At 58.6% G+C, this 18364-nt stretch overlaps 8 protein-coding genes across 8 annotated transcripts; 4 read left to right on the top strand and 4 right to left on the bottom strand.

Moving 5' to 3' along the window:
* Positions 1–396: 396 nt before the first annotated feature.
* Positions 397–4011, top strand: BXZ73DRAFT_37458 (uncharacterized protein; the record flags this gene model as incomplete). Its single annotated transcript, XM_048018010.1, has 7 exons — positions 397–878; positions 952–2300; positions 2372–2508; positions 2567–2626; positions 2667–3017; positions 3091–3284; positions 3336–4011. The coding sequence occupies 7 exons, from the start codon at positions 397–399 to the stop codon at positions 4009–4011; spliced, it is 3249 nt and encodes a 1082-aa protein (XP_047883883.1).
* Positions 4012–4524: 513 nt separating this feature from the next.
* BXZ73DRAFT_72990 (uncharacterized protein) lies at positions 4525–5811 on the bottom strand (the record flags this gene model as incomplete). The annotated part of the gene is made up of 6 exons (XM_048021821.1): positions 4525–4570; positions 4607–4986; positions 5045–5194; positions 5287–5424; positions 5502–5591; positions 5665–5811. 6 exons carry the CDS (start codon positions 5809–5811, stop codon positions 4525–4527), a joined length of 951 nt encoding a protein of 316 aa, XP_047883884.1.
* Positions 5812–6083: 272 nt separating this feature from the next.
* Positions 6084–7195, top strand: BXZ73DRAFT_37506 (S-adenosyl-L-methionine-dependent methyltransferase; the record flags this gene model as incomplete). The annotated part of the gene is made up of 6 exons (XM_048018023.1): positions 6084–6119; positions 6172–6209; positions 6259–6437; positions 6489–6585; positions 6634–7063; positions 7118–7195. The coding sequence occupies 6 exons, from the start codon at positions 6084–6086 to the stop codon at positions 7193–7195; spliced, it is 858 nt and encodes a 285-aa protein (XP_047883885.1).
* A 79-nt stretch (positions 7196–7274) lies between these two features.
* On the bottom strand, positions 7275–8597 carry BXZ73DRAFT_86345 (P-loop containing nucleoside triphosphate hydrolase protein; the record flags this gene model as incomplete). The annotated part of the gene is made up of 2 exons (XM_048024167.1): positions 7275–7969; positions 8021–8597. The coding sequence occupies 2 exons, from the start codon at positions 8595–8597 to the stop codon at positions 7275–7277; spliced, it is 1272 nt and encodes a 423-aa protein (XP_047883886.1).
* A 699-nt stretch (positions 8598–9296) lies between these two features.
* Positions 9297–12877, top strand: BXZ73DRAFT_37354 (Retinoic acid induced 16-like protein-domain-containing protein; the record flags this gene model as incomplete). Its single annotated transcript, XM_048017981.1, has 6 exons — positions 9297–9353; positions 9413–9457; positions 9514–9635; positions 9691–9728; positions 9779–10039; positions 10089–12877. 6 exons carry the CDS (start codon positions 9297–9299, stop codon positions 12875–12877), a joined length of 3312 nt encoding a protein of 1103 aa, XP_047883887.1.
* Positions 12878–13397: 520 nt separating this feature from the next.
* BXZ73DRAFT_95664 (uncharacterized protein) lies at positions 13398–15505 on the bottom strand (the record flags this gene model as incomplete). The annotated part of the gene is made up of 7 exons (XM_048026851.1): positions 13398–13628; positions 13688–14475; positions 14530–14666; positions 14722–14810; positions 14861–15175; positions 15235–15432; positions 15482–15505. 7 exons carry the CDS (start codon positions 15503–15505, stop codon positions 13398–13400), a joined length of 1782 nt encoding a protein of 593 aa, XP_047883888.1.
* Positions 15506–15846: 341 nt separating this feature from the next.
* Positions 15847–16958, bottom strand: BXZ73DRAFT_95665 (DnaJ-domain-containing protein; the record flags this gene model as incomplete). Its single annotated transcript, XM_048026852.1, has 2 exons — positions 15847–16523; positions 16574–16958. 2 exons carry the CDS (start codon positions 16956–16958, stop codon positions 15847–15849), a joined length of 1062 nt encoding a protein of 353 aa, XP_047883889.1.
* A 342-nt stretch (positions 16959–17300) lies between these two features.
* Positions 17301–18257, top strand: BXZ73DRAFT_37760 (uncharacterized protein; the record flags this gene model as incomplete). Its single annotated transcript, XM_048018075.1, has 5 exons — positions 17301–17431; positions 17494–17533; positions 17604–17819; positions 17905–17966; positions 18047–18257. 5 exons carry the CDS (start codon positions 17301–17303, stop codon positions 18255–18257), a joined length of 660 nt encoding a protein of 219 aa, XP_047883890.1.
* Between the last annotated feature and the right edge of the window lie 107 nt (positions 18258–18364).

The raw sequence follows: 18364 nt of genomic DNA on the forward strand, positions 1-18364 counted from the left end.
GGATCTTCACGTGTTCTCTCCCCCGCGATCTCCCCATTCGGGCCCGTTCATTCCACGGTCTTTCATCCCCCGCGACTTTGCCCTACCTTTCTTCGCCGCGCTCTTTGATCGACCCTCCGGGCCATGACCTCCATGCAAGAGATCCAACCTGCGCCCCCTGTTGCGGTCGACCCCCAACAATACTCCCACTTCCCTCCCTCGGACATCCCAATCCCTCCGACCTTCGCTTCCCTCGTCCCGCATTCCCTTCCCGACCCATCTCTACCCCCAGATCCCACTCACATGCACGCCACCATCACCCCGCCGCTCTTTTCACCACCCACGGACCCCGCGACGGTCGCTTCCATGTCTATGCACATGTCCATGTCAATACCTCCTCCCTCCGACTCAACTCCGATGGATGTCATTGCACCCCCTCCCCCGCAGTCGGCCTCCCCGGGTCTCGTTCAAGATTTCGCTAGCCACGCAGCCCTGTACGGCATAGATCCACGAATTGCAACTCTAGACGCGATTGACCCTTCGCATCCTCTGCTGTCCTCGCCCAGCTCGAACTCCGCGTCTACGGGCGCTTCGCATGCTTCATCACCCGCCTTGACCGGCGTGGCCCCTTCGTTCACGACCGGTTCGTCTTTCTTCGCCTTCCCTACGTATGAGTACGGTACGACTTTCAGCACTCCAGGATCCGCCGCCTCGTCCGGCAATTTGACTGCTGGGGGCTCAGATCTGGGTTTTCCCTCGGCCGGCGGTGGTCCCCCAACCACTGGTCACGAGTCCGGATTCGACTTCCCCCCTCCGGGCTTCGATAACTCAGCATCGTCAAGCACTGAGGATACCCCGGGCGGCGCCCATCTGATGGTACTAGGTGATCTGTTGAAAAAGTACGTCTAGACCTTCATTCTGTTGCGACTGGTCGCTTACCAATACCTCATGGCGGACCTTGTGCTCCTGTAGTATCGCGCGAACAGCCAACTCTGGTAGCGATGCTTGTTCGCTGGGCCAGAGCAGCGATGCGCGAGAGATCGTCACCGTGTTGAAGAAAAATGTCCTGCTCGTGGCTGAGCTCGTGGCTGCCATGCAACTGGGTGACGATGAGACGGTTGGAAACTCTCCCCCTCACCAAACAGGGACCACCTCTTCATCCGCGTCCGCGTCCGCGGCCCCTACAGCGATTGGTGAATATCAACAACCCCCACTCACGCTAGGCGGGCTACCACCTGGGGGCTCACTCGACCTCAGCACAATGTCAGACGGTTCGGACACTTCACGGAAACGCTGCGCTTCATCCATGGCTGGAGATCGTGTAGTCAAGTCGATGAAGCTTGAACCACAGGACGACACTCCGCCCCTGCAAATATCGCCAACGACCACCGTCCCTTCGACGATGATGTCCCAAGGCCACTTTGCCTACTCATATCCGGCTTCCATGAGCTCGATCACCGATATTTCAGCAGTTCCCTCCATGATGTCCACCTCCTCCATGTCCTCGTCGCGACCACCCAGTTCCGCCGGAATACCTCCCCCCCTTGCCTTGGGGATGATGCACGATGCCAACCACTCGACGAGCTCCCTCCATGCCGGGCTCGTTGGGGAATCTGTGTCCTCCCTTCCACACTCACCAGATTACTTACCAGCTTCAGGCGCAACTTCGGCCTCGATCGCACCGTCGCCGGGTTTCATTCCTGGTCCTGGCTGGTCCGACGGCCGTGTCTCCACCCCCCGTCAGCCTTATCATTCTCTCTCCCCTGGATTGGTATTGAACGATATGCTTGCAGTGACCAACGGCATGTCCGTGGCCGGCTCCTCGACATCGTTCACGGGTTCGATGTACTCACCGACGAGGAGTACTCACCTCGCACAAGCGCCGATGAACGCGGCGTCGGCCACGATCGTCCGGGCGTCGCGTTCGCAGTCGCTGTCGTATCCGTTTGCGCATACAGCGGAGAGCATATCGCACCCTACGATGTACGAGTCGACATCGCAGTCGCGGCCTTCGACGTCGGGACACCACAGCCCGAGGGGGTCGTCGCCGGAGGAGAACGATGAGGGGTCAGACGACGACGGCGAGGGCCAGGGCAATCAGTACGCATCCGTGGGGTACTTGAGAGGTGATGGCGCTGAGAGTATATCTAGTGCCGACGGCCTGAACGGAATGCGCCATGCCGGACAACGGCGGATGAGCCGCACCTCGCCCTCAAACGAGGGGGCGTCTTCTTCGAGCCACGGCAACGAGGTGCCGCAGGAGTACCGGGCCGATGTCGAGCGCATCTTCTTTGAGTTTTTGACTTCGATCTGTTCGAACCGTACGTACAGAGAGCCGAGACTGCCGGGCTGCCGGTCTTGCTCCGCGCGCGCACTCATCTCTGCTCCACAGTGGATGCGACCGACTCCAAGGGCGAGCCGATCCACCAGACGCTCATGGCAAAGAAGATGCAGCGCCTGGACGAGTCCCCCGACTTCCGTCCCTTCAAGTTCCGGATCCAGGCCTTCACGAACGCCTTCCTCGAAGAGGTACCTCCCCCGCTCATGGTTCCCGCCGTCCTCTCACCCCGCTTTTACGTCATCCCAGCTCGCCCGCCAAGGCTTCCCCGAGGAAAAGATTCCCATGAAAAAGGCGAGTGCCCGCGCCGTTCCTCGGCATGTCGGCTGACACGCCGGTCCTGCTGTAGATCCGCAACTTCCTCTGGAACCAGCCGTACATCTCGCGTTTCAACGAGGAGGGCAAGAAGTCCAAGTCAAAAGGCAACCATATCTGGCACGTCGACGCCAAAAGGTCGGACGGCGGCTGGCTCTTCCGCCCCTTCAGGCGCAAGCTCGCCGGCACCCCCCCGGGCGTCGCCTACGTCGGCTTGCGCTGGACGTGGACACCCCGTATCTGGGACCCACAGGCGTCGCGTGCAAACATGCCCGTCAACTACAGCTCCCCCGCCCTGCCGCCCTGGTTGTCGTGGAAGGAGGAATCGCTGACCGGGATACCCCCACCGGACGCTCAGAGCTGCGACGTAACAGTCGAAGCCAGGGTACGTTCATTTATACCGGCCCGCGCGCACGCGGTCGCCTATAGTGGAGCTTACGATGTACCCTCGGATGTAGTTCATACAAGATGGGAAGGAGGAGCTGCTCACCCATACCGTGCACATCACCATCGCCCCGATGGCCGCGGTGGACTCCACGTTCACACCCTCTCGGCGACCTTCGCTTGTTGGTGACATTCACAACCCCAGACGAATCTTCAGCGATTCCATCGTAAGCGGTGTCGCGCAGCAGCCTGCCGTGGCCACCCAGCGGTATGTTTCAACCCCATTTTCGGCCGTCCGCTCGGCTGATGAACGCACTAGGATGATTCGTGCCGGAGCACTTGCCGCTGCCGTGTCCGCGCCGGTGGTTGCGCCGGATTCCCAGGTCGTGCAGGTGCTTACCACGGCAGCCCAGCGCGTCGCGCAAGAGGCCCAATCACAAGTCGTGGCGTCGCCGAACGAAGCCGGACCAGAGCTGCAGGCCCTTGCCAAGCAGCAACACGTCCTGACCGTCACCGCACAGGCCATCAGCTCGAAGCTCGCTGGCGAAGTCCCGGACAACGCCGTTGCGCAATCGAACGCGCTCACCGTCGCGGCCCAGCAAGTTGTCCTGCAAGCCGCGCGCCAGGTCGTCGCCGACCGGACCGTTGCGGCAGTCTCATCGGGCCTACCGTCTGCCGTGGGCGCCAACACCATGCCGCAGGTTACGGTCAAGGAGGTGTCCGTCGCGACGCAGTCCGCCGTCGCGCAGGCTGTCGACATGGTCGGCCCGCTCTCGAGCGAGGTTGACGTGCTCATGACCGCCAAGTCCCTCCTCCAGCAACAGACGCGAGCCCCCAACGTCCCTGTGCACCCCGGCGTCGGCTCCATGGATCCCTCGCGGCCGCACTCAACGGGCACGACCCCGCCCTACGACATGTCGATCCCCGCCGTCCCGGTGCCGGTGTCGGTCGCGCCCTCCCTAGTATCGCGGGGCGGTGTCTACTTCACGTCATGATCCGCACTCTCTCAACCTCTCGTCGTCGTACGACGGGAGCTGGACTGGTTAGGACTGCACCGTTCTGTACGTATATTAGGCTGGTGATATTGGGTCCGACTGCGCGCGGCCGCGCACACTCGATCACGAACCTCCCCCCTCCCCCCTCCCGCGCGTCTCGCTTCGCGCCCCCTTTTAGACGGCCCCACCCTCGCCTCGTTGGTGCTTGGTGCTCCAGTGTGTCTGCGCGGCGCCACGTGCGTAAACCCCCTGCTTTGTGTCAATAGTCTATTTAGAATATGAAGGTTGCTGTCGACATGTTTGCAGTGTATATCTAGTAGTTCCAATCACATTACCATTGATCTATCACATCATCGTATGCGTGCCGTGTGCTGGCAATAAAATTGGTAAACAATTCGTTACCCCAGCGACGTAGATTTCTGGCTATGGATCTTATGTAAGGTACATATAGTACATGTTCTTTTGTTCTCTCGGATACCAAACTGTTTTACCCCCGAATCTTCATCTGACGTCCTATGCACAGCTGCTATCCGCCGCGCCTGTGCTATTGGACGACGGTCTGAACAAGCACGAGACGAGCTCACAAAGCGCTCACCTCAACCAAGGCGCTGTCTCCAACTTCTTCAGACCGTTCTTGATGAGAGCGAACTGGAACTCCGTGAGGCGGTCTTCTTTCACCAGTGAATATAGCCACACGTAGCGCTCCTTCATTTGCAGAAGCTCGCCCAGGTCGTCGATGCCCAGCTGATGGAAGAGGGGGCCGAGGCCAGTCTGCTCTGGGGTGAGCGACATGAGGAACGTCGCGACTGCCGGGAGTCTCGCTCCCTTTGGGGATGCCGCTACTGTCCGGGGTGCTGGCACTGCTGTGCTCATCGCTACTCGTGGAAGCTCCGCGGACGGCGGAGGCTCCGACTCACACGAGGGATCGTGCGCAGGCGTTGGCGGGGACAGAGAAGGCCCCAGTTCTTGCAAGATCTGAGCTGGATATGTCTTAGTTCGTCACACGCCGGGAGACGTCGCAGGGTCCGCTCACCGAGCGAGCCAGAGTGCGGCAATTTGGTCCGCGTGTTCTCTTGCCCGCACCACGGCGGCTGGCCACCGAAGAGTCGGATGTACCACGTTGCTGGATCCCATGCTGCCGTGCGGTCCGCACGACGTGCGCAGGTTGTGTGTCAAGGTGTGGCTAGGGAAGAAGATCGAGGTTAGAGGCGGCGCGGTTGGTCGAGTGGGCGTAAGCCCACAACCGGGGAGGCGGAGGATGGGAGTCGGACGCACTGCGTGTCTGGTGAAGAAGCCTCTGAAACCAGACCGTTTGCCGTCGGGACGAGACACCTTGTACCTGTGCTCCGAAGCAATCAGCATAACGGGCCATGCTCCTTCGAAGTTGCGCATCATCGGGATTCTGTCGACGGCCTGCCGCGATCAAAGTCAGTAAATCCTTGTCACCGAAGGCTAGCTGACAACAACCAATGATCCATGTCGATACTTACCAGCTTTTTGAACTCCTCCCGCTCTGGGCCAGAGAACGCGGAGTTCCCCCGAGATATTATGTAATCGTCGTAAAGCCTCGCAATGTCCTCCTGTGTATGCATTGACAGCCGATCAATCATACGAAGTGTATAATCAAGACATAGGTAGATTTGGGCGACTTACAACAAGCGCACAGTAGACCTGCGTTTGCTCTGGGGTCGAGGAGAGCTCCATGTGATATGCAAGGCCTTTGGTGTCATTTGGAATAAAGCTTGTCACTCGACCGGCTGGCCGAGGGATGGGAGTCGGTAGTGGCCGTGCACGGGGCATCATGGCCGGGGGAGTGGAGGAGGGAGGCAAGACGGGGTGACGACCCCCACAACTTCGATTAGCCTCATATACGTGAGTGGTGAGAAGGGAACGGCATTCGGACTGTGCTCCGCTCGCCTCGAGGCCGGAGGGCTGCAGATAGAAGATGCAGGTTCTGAGCTCGCTAGCTGCGCAAGGGCACGTGACCGTGACTTCCCACATTGATTTGCGATCGGCCATTTTCAGTGCCTCGCGAGACACCCTCAGCTCCTTCATAGCACACTTGCCGAACCATGTCCCGGCCAGAACTACAAGCCCCGCCCGAAATCGTACGCTTCCCTTCACTGCCTCCAAACGTCCCTTACACTTCATCATTCATAGTATTATGGCGACATCGAGGCCAAAAAGTATACCAACAAGTGAGTTGTCCGGACGGCGGCTCGATTTCACGTCGTCAACTCATCGAAGCTCTCGCGTCCAGAACATCCAAGCTGACATGACATACCGTGCCCTCGAGCTCCTCAATTTGCCCCCAGACGAGCCTGCCTTCCTGCTCGACATTGGGTGCGGCTCGGGGCTCTCAGGGGAAATTCTGGACGAGGAGGGTTACACATGGGTTGGGGTTGATATCGCACCGAGCATGCTTGGTGAGCCCATTTATTGCTCCTCGTCCAATTGCATGCTGGAAAGGTCTGCAGAGATCGCGCTCGAACGAGAAGTAGAGGGCGACCTCTTCTTGCAAGATATCGGACAGGGTTTTGGCTTCCGCCCAGGCAGCTTTGACGGCGCTATCAGGTATGTGGCCGTCGACGCTGAGGAATTCGGGCTAATTGGTTTCCTCAGCATTTCGGTCATTCAGTGGCTGCTAAATGCAGAGACTTCTCATCCCACATCATCCCCTCCACACCGACTCACTCGCTTCTTCACGACGCTGCATGCTGCCCTCAAGAACCCATCTCGCGCCATCCTACAGTTTTACCCCACCTCCGACGACCAGATCCAACTCATCACGTCCATCGCGCAGAAGGCGGGCTTCGGCGGAGGAGTGGTCGTCGATTATCCCAACTCGAAAAAGGCCAGGAAAGTATTCCTGTGTCTGTTCGTGGGCGGCGGAGGAGGTTCACAGCAAGTGCCGAAGGGGCTCGAAGGCGAGGAAGAGGTGGATGAAGGGCATGCGCTCTTTGAAAAGCGACGGGAGAAGATGCGGGCGAGAGGGAAGGGCGGCAAGCGGAAGAGCATCAAGGAGAAGGACTGGATCTTGAAGAAGAAAGAGGTGCGCCATATTCTTCCACTTGCGCCATGCGTGCGTACTGACCTATATTCGCAGCTGTACCGCCAACGCGGGAAAGAAGGCGTACCCAATGATTCAAAATACACAGGACGCAAGCGCAAGGCCATCTTCTAACCTTCTCGTGCCTTCACCATTCCTTAGCATATAGCGGTGTAGATTATATGAGCTGGTATGTTAAATTGTGTATGTACTTTTACGACGTGGGTGCCCTGGACACGAAAAGCGTTCCGATATCCCGTACTGCTTCATGTGCGTTGCTCCTGATGAGTAGACCTTGCAAAGCTGCCATGCTGATCCTACGCCCTGCCTTGGCTTCCTCCTCTACCGCCAGTTCGATTTCATTTGCCAGTTGCCTCAATATTGCCTCAGGAATGCGATCCCACTCCTTGGTCTCGGAGCGTTCCTTGCCGACAACGCCGCCCGCACTCTCCGCGACGTCATCTTTGCCATAGAAACGCTCAAAGAGAGAGCGCACCTGCTTCGGTGAGGCGTCGTCAATCAAGACGGATAAGTCGACGCGCCCTGGGCGAATCAAGGCGGGATCGAGGACCTCTGGGTGGTTCGTGGTCATGAAGATGATGCGCTCCTCTCCAGATGCGACACCGTCTAAAGCGTTAAGGAATCCGGAGAACGTGACCGAGGATTGGTACCCGTCCGCACTGGTTTGAACTCGCTTGTTGAAGGCCGCGTCGATATCTTCGATGAGGACAAAGCTACGTTCTGGGGTGTTGGCCAGCAGATGGATAAGCTTGTCGTCTGCGAGACCCCGCTCAGAAAGATTGAGTACGCATATGTCGTAGTTGAGGGCGCCTGCGAGAGCTTGAATAAAGGACGATTTGCCGGACCCGGGGGGACCGTGGAGCAAATATCCGCGACGGTATGGTATACCTATAGCGTGATCAATAGGTGGCGCGAAGTGTCCTCTCCGGGAATACGCACCTCTGTCAGCGTACCACTGTCGTCGCTGAAGGAAGGCTTGAACGTCGGCCTCAATCTTCTCGGCCACACCCTCCGAGAGAACGACACTCTTGATGGGTCGTTTCCTTCGCGGCTGACCAAACGGTTTCCATTCCAAGCCCCAAGGGATATTGATCACCAGCTTCCCTTCTTGCCCACGCATTGCAAGGTCGCGAGCTTCAGAAAGCAGCTGAGGGAATATACCCCGGTCGCGGGAGAGGGTGGTCACTGTGATAGTCTCCCATGGCGTACCGGTCATCAGGTTGGGGGCCTTGGTCTCCCGCTCCCGACGGACTTGCATCCAGACGCTATTGTAGCGAAGGAGATGAGTCCCCGGGGCAGCGACGAGCTTGAACATAACGGACGCGCTGCCGTTCTTGCGTTGCTCTTGGAGTGTTTGTACGCCAAGCTGGTGGCTGCGCATCCATGGTGTAGACGAGCGGAAGAGAGACGACCAAGGAGCCTGACCAGCTTGCGTTCGGGAAGACTGTGCGGCCATCCAGGTGAGGAAGTAGTCGTATGCCGGGTCCTTGTTGTTCATCTCGAGCGAGACAAGCATCTGTCTTCGAAGACTAGTGGCCGCGGCAACAACACCTTGACGTAGGAATGTGAGGGCGATTCCAACGCCCTGGAAAGACGATATGTCAACCGGTGCATCCCAAGAGCTGATATAACCATACCATGAACCCAAAGCCGGCTTGGAAGTAGGGACTATGCTTCATGGTGATTCCTCAGGTACACACTTTTACGGGGATTGTGGAGCACGCACTTGTCACTTAACAGCCCGGATAAGGAAAATGACCCCTCATGTGCAACCGCATTCGAGGGGGGAATAGGACTGGTTGCATGTTGAGCAGCTTGACTGGGTCCAGGCGGACCGAGCTGCATGGTGTCCGCGGTAATGACTGTCCAGCAAGCTGTTAGACATGTCGACGTATACTGTGGATAAGCGCCAACCACTTAAGACCGCGTTCGTTGAGTCTAAGAAGGCGAGGATGGGCGTCGAGAAGGAGACATGCACAGTGTGCTGAAGGTCAAGACTCAAGCAGAGGCCGGGGTTGGGCCGCGGCGCGGCGCCGTCGGCGCGTCCTAGCCGCCCGATCGCAGGCTCCTCTCCTCTGTGTTTCGTCTCCGCATGTGGATAGCAACCTCCGCTCGCTCTTCGTCACTACCAGCTTCCCTTCTTACTAGTCTTCGTTCTTCTGCCAGACTGCACCGAGACTTGCGCTGGTCGTAGGCCGCCAGGAGGGATAACAACATGGATTACTTTTCCAAGTTCCTACGGGCGAACACCCATCCAACTCCCAAGGCAGAGGTGCGCTCTACTCTGCTCGTTGTGCTTTTGCGGTCTGAAAGTCCGTGTATCTGCATTAGGTTGATCATGCTGCAGAGTTCCATAAGTCATGGGTACTCATCAAGGTTCGCCTGTTGTCTCGCTACTGCTCTCGTACGGACGTTACAAGTCATATCGCTAGAACACTCTTATGCAACCCGACGAACGGCAAATTACGCGAGGTATCAAATCCACCGATGTACCGGCTCGTCTTCAGTCGATGGTGGATTCCTTGGTATGGGAGTCTACCCGGACGGAGGAAGGGTGCGTGCAACGGCTGCTGATCTTGGACGGTCGTTCATACTCCCTTGGAGTGTAGCGTAACGGGAGCATGTCTGGAGTATCTCTTGAAGAACGGTGCGTTGCATGGTTGAGATAAATGTTCCCCATCTCATTGGGCCGTCAAGACGTTCTGGGAACGTTGGTCAAGCTGAGCGAATCCGATCGTCCATTTGGCATTCAAGCCGAGGTGCTCCGTGCCGTGCAGAATATGGTCGTCCTCTTGGATGAGCAATTCCTAGTTCACACCGCAGTTCACAAGGCCGTCTTGCGTCTTTTACGCAATTGTGTTGGCGATGATCTCCAGGAGCAACTGGACGGACATAACAAGCCCATGGGAGCAGCAGGGATCGCGTCTCGATCTCAGCCGTCGGAGTATGAGGAAGACTGTGAGTGTCTCATCATGATCCTAGTGCAAGTCTGCTAACGTGAAAATAGTGGTGAACCTATTGTGCATCCTTTGCAGTAGGATCCGAACGTATCGCGAACTCCTTATGATATTCTTCCACGACAAGCAATGGTACCGACCAGAGCCCTTATTCTCCGTAGAGGAAGGGGAAGAAGATGAGGACGAGGAAGATGAGCGTTCTACTCTGGCTGAGAACACAGGAAAACAACCCCCTGTCGACCCCAGTACACCCCCTCCTCAGTCATCTCCTTCGCCGTCCCAGCAGACAGAAATCTCCGCCATGGGCTCATCTATCACGAAGAAGCCAGAGTATGAATTCTTGCTTTTCAACTACCTGCTGCGGTTTGTCCACCGAGAAGGCCAAATTGGCGATTTCGCTCGTGCAGGTCTCCTCTTCCTCATGGACGTCGCGATGTCACCATTGGATCCTTCACCACACAAACTGGTCGAAGAAGACCTCTCGTCTTCGATCTCAACCGCGCGTTCTGGCCCCGACCACGATCCCAATACAGATGCGGCTCTTGCATTAGCAGAGTACATCTTGGATGGCGATTTCTCCGACGTTCTTGCCGCCGGTCTCGCTGCAGTTTACTCCTTGCTTCCCACCAAGCTCGAAGTCAAACCTCCTCTGGCTGCGGACGCGGCTGCAGGTTCAGCTATGATTTTGGGTAGCAGCACCTTGACAGATTCCACACCGGAGGAGAGGGACAAACTGGAAAGCGAGCGGGAACGGAGCAGGGCTATGGGCTTGGAGGAGTCTTCTAGTCCAGACTTCAAAGGCCGTCTCGACCACTTCCTCAAACTCCTTGAGTTTCTCCAGGACGTCTTTCGGCGAAACAAGACCCGTGAAACGGAAGATGGCAGCCTCGATCCTTCATCATTTGTGGGTTCTGCGATTGTCCAATCCATCCTCGATGCCGTTCGTAGCGTCTTCCTCGAGAACATCCTCTACCCATCCATCCTCGAATGCTCGGACGCCGACGGGAGCTCTGTTGCTGTCATGTCGTACATCGAGATCATGATCCGTACTTTGGAAAACGGACAACTTGCAGACCTTCTCGTCGATTTCCTCATGAGCGAAGACAACACAGAAGACCTATCGTCGTCCAGACCTCGACCGCGTTCGATGCTCAACCTCGGTGGGAAACTTCCTCCCAGCAACATGTCACAAGCGGAGCTGACCGAGAAGGCGAAGCGACGGAGACGACAGAGCACGGCGATGAAACTATTGGACATGGAGGCGCCAAATGCACGAAGACAGTCCTCGTACTTCACATCCATGGGCCGATTTACCCTCAAGGATTTGCTGTTGACAAGCCTTCGCTCCAAATCTCCTGCCACCGCCACCGCTGCTCTCCAGCTTCTCCAATCACTGCTACTTCAGTACTGTACACTCTGCTCCGAGCGAGTCCTAGTCGTCATCCACGACCCTCAAGCCACAACTTTCCCGCAGCCCTCCATTCTTCCCGAAGCGTTGGAAGACATGGCGCCTCCTCCAAAACCCACAGACGACTCGGACGATGACGAGGCTTTCGTATACCCCAGTACCAATGACAGCGCTACTGAACCCGTCCGACTGAAGTCCGTGGTTATTTTCAGCCAACCGGACACCACGTACTGGACGCATGAACGCGAGATGGGCCTCTACCTCCAGCTGGTTTCGCGAGTTGACCCCGATCATGCAGAAGATGCCTTCAGTACCGGGTACGATCACTATCTCCGCGATGCAATAGTCTCCATCGAAGCCCAGTCATGTTTCCGAGCCGATTTCGATCCAGCCGAACGTGCCAAGTTGAAACATTGCTTGAATCCCAACGACCCGGTTCTATCCCTCGTTCTCGGCTTCCTGCGCAAATTCTTCTCGAACACACCGGAGACCAACATGGCGTTGACTGGCGTCCTTGCTACCCTTGCCCTCTGCCCCGACCGCTCACTCGCTGGATGGCTCACGTTTGCTTCAAAAAAGAGCCCAACGCCGTCCAATGCACGAGAAGATGAGTTCGCACCATACGAAGACGACGGAGACGACCGCTCAATCGACTTCCGAATCGAGGAGAAGCTTGCGTCAGAGCACGCGCTCCCCGCATCAAGCATGGACGAGCAGTCCCGGCCCGTCGTCTACGCCGTCTTCCACGGCCTCGTCGGCCAGCTCGAGCGGTACCGCCAGATGGTTGGCCGCTTCGACGAGTTCCTTCAGGAGCGCCGCCAGGGCCTGCTCTTCAACGAGAACCTCACCGACGCCCTCACCCTCGCACTCGACTTCGACGCCAGCCCGAAACAGAGCGGCTTCGCCGGCGCGCTCCAGCAGGTCCAGCAGGTGCTCTCCCCGAACGAGAGCGCCCAGCGCCCGAAACCGAAGTCGAAACCGACCGCGGGCCAGGCAATCGTCTCATTTCTCACGCCAAAGAAGAACAAGCCGTCGCGGGCGCCGTCAGAGCCCACGACGCCTTCGCGCAGCGCGCGCGTCGAGGCGAGCCCGTTCGGTCCGCACTACCAGCGGACGGGCTCGATCGTCGTCGAGCCGTTCCTCGCCCCGGCGCCGTCGTCCGGGCCCTGGACGCCGGCGAAGGCGCGCAAGTTCAACGTGGACGAGGAGGACGTGTTCGGGTCGTCCGGGCAGTGGGGCGAGAGTGAGGCCCAGACCGGGTCGTCGCGGGTAGTAGACGAATCGGACGAGGACGACATGCCCAAGGTCGCGCACGTAACCCTGTCGCGACTGCTGGACAACGTGGTCATCCTGGAGGAGTCGGTGAAGGAGCTGGTGGCAATCATTCACGCGCGCCGGAGCCTGGGGATTGACTCGATACGCTATCTGTAATTTTATTCGTTCCGTGGTCGTCGTTCGCTGAAGGATCACGCGTGCTTACATGGATAGAAGTGGACCAATTTGAAGAGTCCATTCTCAGCCGCAGATGTCTTGCACGAGCTCTTTTTGATGCGTGATGAGCTTTGCGCTCACTTGTATGGTCGAGGACCAAGGCAATTTTTACACAACAGAGGGCAAGGCAAAAAATTCGTAAATGTATTGTCGTACAGGACGGGGGATGACAGGAGGTGAAAGGTAGAAGTGAGTATTGAAATTTGGTCGTACGGTACTTGATACACGACAGGGCTAAATATCGTAACTCGGTCATTCAGTGGAGTCGTCAAGAGCTAGCACTATCTGACCGGCTGAGTCGTATGAGAAGCGAATGCCATACGGTATCTGTGTGGCCTTCGGGACTCTAACGTAGATCATTCTCTCCATGATCGTTGGGACATTATCGGGCAAGATACCATGTCTACAAGTCGGAAGGGAGCGTTAGTCAGACACGGCAACAGTATCCTGTAGTGACCTCTTACTCCTCTGTCAGGTGTGCGACCATATGCAGCTGCTGGAAGAGTGCGAGCGAAGCTCCCGGATCGCAAAAAGGGCACCGATAGCCTCGAAAACAGCGGTAGAAGACCCCCCTGAGAGCCGCACACTGTTCTTCGAACGCGAGGATGGCCGACCACAGCTCGTGGGGCAGGACCACCCACTGACAGGGCTGAGGATTGCTCCGATGCTTGTCACTTTCTTGATGGCACAGCTTCGCAAGGGAGATGTCAGCAATGCACCCCCTGGTGGTCGAAAAGCAGGTCCACTCACCGCCCCTCGCCAGCCGAACGCCTGGTAGCATCGCGGGCTCGACAGGTCCTCCCTCGCGCAGTCCCCGCATGTGAGCCGGACATTCGCAACGCGCTCCATGTCCTCGAGCGTCGCCGTGCGCGGGTCCAGCCCACACGCGTGCACGACAGCCTGCGCCTTGCCCGAGACGACGAGCTCGGTGACCGCCACGTTGTGCGTGGCGACTCGGACCTCCTCGTGCCCCGCCTGGTAGATGGCGCGGTAGTAGTACTCGCGCTCGTCCAGTGTCTCGGGGTCCACAAGTTGGTGCTCACAATGGTGGTCGAGCACGTCGGGGAAGCGCATGAAGCGGCGGCCGCAACCGTCGTGCCACATGGTGCAGTCGAAGAGGGCCAGAGCGAGAGCGAGGGGCTCTTGCGTCGTGTTGGTGAAAGGGCCGAGGGTGTCCTCCAAGAGGTTTTCAAATTCGGCCTGACGGCTACGTAGGTGGGCTGTGATCAGTGCTGGAAGACGGGCACAGAGGCTCTCCCGGAGGCGCTCAATGGTAATGACCTCTGTGCCAAGCTCGACGAGGGCGCGGACCTCGCCCATAGTCAGATACTCCCACGGGGCGATGACAGTGCTAGGGAGTGCCCTCCAGCCGTCGATCCACGCTATCGGCTTCGCCCAATTTTGTGAGACCATCGCGTCGATGAAAGCTAGAACGACCTCGAAGCCCAGGTAAAGCCGAGGACCGATCTCATCCAGGGTGATGTCGATGGAAGCATCTTGAGTCCACTGGATGACTGACTGGCGTATGCTATTCCAACCTTTTATAGAGCATCTGATCAGCAAGACTTTACGACCGATGCACGAGCACGCACCGCGATCGGTGAGCGGTGCCGTCCTACGAGCGAAGGCCTGCTTCTCGACCATATCCCAGAAATACCACAATATGTCTCTGTCAAGTTTGTTGATAACGATGGTGCATTCGGGCTCGTTAAGCATTCGGATCTTGATGCTACGTGGGGATACAATTAGAACAGCTCATCTGCGATGAGGTTCGGTATACGAACTCTTCGACTCTTTGTTCTCTCACCGCGCGATTCGCTGCAGCTCGAGTAAGGTCAAAGTCATCCTTCCACTCCCGGAACTGCGCCCTGAACTGAGTAGGCTGAGTACGACAGCCCGAGCAAACTCTATTGGGACACATACTTTCAGCTTCATAAGGTGGAGCGCGGTCTCTTCTACGACCAACTGCTTCCGCCCCTCGGGATCGTCCTTGAGAGCTTCCCACAAGCCTTGGAACCGCTTCAAGGCTACAGTCGGGATGGGGAATCGGGTGCCTCCGCCGCGATCCATAATCACTGGCAGTTTCTGGTTGACGGCTTTTTCTACTTCCGCAGCGAGACATACGACCTCGGGGTTGTTCTCGTAGGCTATCCCATTCAGGCAGACCCCCCTGCAGCAAAGGCGTAGCCCCTCATCCGGAAAGGTCGTGCTACGGCGGTCGGCCGCCACTTCCGGACACTTTGCGAGATGAATTCAGCGTGCTTCCCGGACGAAAGCTCATCTTTGAAATCACTCACCAAGGAGCAGAGATTCGAGAACACAAAGTTCGCATACTTGGGCTCGCTCAGATACGGCGGGCAAGGTGGCATTCCCGGAACGTTGGCCCTGGCGGCGATCCAGTACCAGACGTTCTGCTTGCTCATCAACAATGAGCGCAATAATTTACTTGTGCGAGCCAGCGCAAGGAGGTCCTTCGGAGACAAATGGCTGAAGACCTGTCAAAGCGTCAGCTTGGCCCCAGGTGAGCGTCCTGCGGGCGCATACTTCGGCTACAATATCCTTAGGCATATTGAACATGGGCGATAATTTCCCTCTATTTCCCCGAAACTTGGGTGTAGCTTTGGCTTCGGGTGGTTGAGCAGTGCTCTTAGGCGCACGAAGTTTCGTGGAGGACGACGTCGCGGGTGGCATACTGAATGAGGCGTAGAAAGTACGGGCTGCGAGTGAGGGCGACGAGGGAAGAAGGAATGACAGGCGAAGAGGATCCTGACCACCCTGCGCGTATTTCAACCACAGGCGCGTTGCCTGAAAGGCTTTGACCAAAGCCACGCTTCGAACGGGCGGGGATCCAATGCAAAATACAATAGCAAGCGAGCCATAACTTACAACGCAGGACCTACATCGCCACCTTATTTCTTCGCCTTTGTCCCCCGGCCCTGACTCGCTGCCTTTGTGTTTGTCCCAGAGCTCGCCGCCCTCTTCGTCTTGCCCTCCATCAGTCGTCGCTGGATCTTCTCAAACTCGGCGTCGTCAAGGTCGGGTGGTGGCGGGACCTCTTTCCTCGACTTCTTCTTTGGGGACCCATCCTCCTCATCATCCGTGGGCTTGGCCCTCTTCTTCCCCTTCTTGCCGCCCTTATCAGGCTCCGCGTACTTGGCCGCGAGGCCGTCAAAGAAGCTGTCCATGTTCTTGCGCTTCTTCAGGATCAAGGCCTGCAGCGCAGAGGTATCCTCGTCGTCGTCCACGGCTGGCTTGCCCTTGCCCTTGCCCTTCGCTTTCCGCGCGCCCGGTTTCCCGCTGCCGTAGAACTCGTCCCACACGCCAAGCTCCTTCGCAAGCTCCTCCGCCTCGCCCGCCTCCTTCTCCGACTGCTTCTTCCGCACGAGTCTCGCCTTCTCGTCCTTCGTACTGGACTCCCATAGAGGAAGCAGCGAGAGCTCGCCGTCCTTGATGAGCCCAGAGATAATAACGATGAAACGCGCCTCGTCGTCGTGGGTGGAGTGGGGAATGTGGGTTATGACCTCTTCAATAGAGCCGTCGGTTTCGGTATACGCCTTCTTGAGGTCCGCCACCTCCTCGGCCGATCCTGCCAGAGCTGTCAGAGGACGGGCATTCGGTGGGCGCGCAGCGACGCACCCTGATACTCTTGCTTCATACTGTCTAGCTTGCCCTTCGTGGCGCGCTCAAAGAGCTCCTCGAAGTACGCCTCCCAGCCGTCCTCGCCAGGGCCGAAGTCGAGCCCCTCGTCCGTCTTGCCCGTGAGGTCATAGCGACCGCGCCGCTTCTCGTCCGAGAGCACGGCGTATGCGAAGCCGAGCTGCTGGAACTTGAGCGACGCGTCGGCCTTCGCGTCGTCGTCCGCGCCGGCGTGCTTGTCCGGGTGGTACTTGAGCGCGAGCTTGCGGTATGCCTTCTTGATGTCGTCCGGCTTCGCGTCGGCGTTGACGCCAAGCACGTCGTAGAGGTCCACGTCATCCTGATCAGGGAAGAACTGTGCGATGGGGTCCTCGCGGTCGTCCATGGTCGACAAGGCGGGCAATCGGGGAAACCACGGCGGTGGTGGCTGGGGAAGAGGAGTGGCAGAGACGCGTCGGTCACGCGTCACGCGTCGACGCGTCCGGCAGATGAACAGCGGCGATGGCCGAGGGCCGAGGATGCTCCGCGGCCACACAGGCGCTCCGGCGTGCCTGGTGGGATCGTTCGCTCGTCCACCGTCGGCCTCGCAGGCTGGGACGCCCACCGGGGAATCCACAGCGTGCAGGATGGGAGGAGACCCTCCATCTCTTTCCCGCACCTCCACCGCTCGCTCCGCGGAGCCTTGTTTTCCCCTTCGCTCGCTCGCAGTTCTGTGCTGACCTCACAGATGCACCCCACGCTCATTTCTTCCACTTTCGTGCTCTTGCTTGCTACCACGGGGGCGAGCGCGCAGACATTGGTCAACGGCCAGATCTTCACCAATGGCCTGGCCATCGTCGACGCCCCCGCTCCCAACAGGTGCGCCCAACCTACGCTCGCCGTCCTCTTCTGCCACTGACGAACGCGCGCGCTCCTCTCAGCCCTCTGCACGCCGGCTCGGCGACGCCCATAGCCATCGACGTGCGTGCCATCATCCGGCTCACCCCCCTTGACGGTGACGGTGAGCGCTGAGCCCCCCACGAACGCGCAGATCTCGGGCGACGGCCACCTCGACCAGCGCGCGTCCGTCCCCGGCTCGGGCGCGTCCACCCGGTTCGACAGCCTCGAGCTCTACCTCGTCTCGTACGCCACCAAGCTCAACCTCACCGTCTCGTCCGGCCCGGGCCTGCTCGAGCAGGAGCAGGGCAGCACCGTCAAGCACCTCAGCTTCAACGTCTCCTCCTGCGTCCCCGCCGGGGACTACAACGTGCGTCCTCCCTCGAGTGCTGCCCCCGCGGCCTGAGCCCTGATTGATGATTCCTCACCGGTGCGTCTGCGCCGCGCACCTGCAGCTCACGCTCTACGAAGGCTCGCACATCGACGGCGCCGCCTACTTCTCCATCACCCCCTACCCGTGCGTCCCGTCCCTCTTCCCTCGTGTGGCCGCAACGAGCGCGGCGCGCTGACGGGCTCGATCTCTCTCCGTCCTTACAGGGTGACAGTGATGAACGACCGCCCGTCCGACGCGTGCACGGACGACACGAACGCGCTCCAGGCCTTCCCGCAGCAGTCGTCCCCGCCGCCCCAGACCCCGTGGCTGAACGGCACGACGGTCACGACGACCGCCAGCGGCGAGAGCCGCCTCCGCCCCGCCACCGCGATGGTCTTTCCGCTTGCAGCGGCGCTCCTCGCGCTCGCGCTCTGACTGCATTCTGGGAGATGCCATTAGCACGAGGGGGCGAGTAGGGTGATCTGTTGTGGTCTAGTAGTAGTGACAACGTCAATGAAACGTCTGCGGAGGTATACGACATG

The sequence above is a fragment of the Epithele typhae genome (genome assembly GCF_022376455.1).
Source record: "Epithele typhae strain CBS 203.58 chromosome Unknown BXZ73scaffold_1, whole genome shotgun sequence".
Taxonomy (NCBI): Eukaryota; Fungi; Basidiomycota; class Agaricomycetes; order Polyporales; family Epitheliaceae; genus Epithele; species Epithele typhae.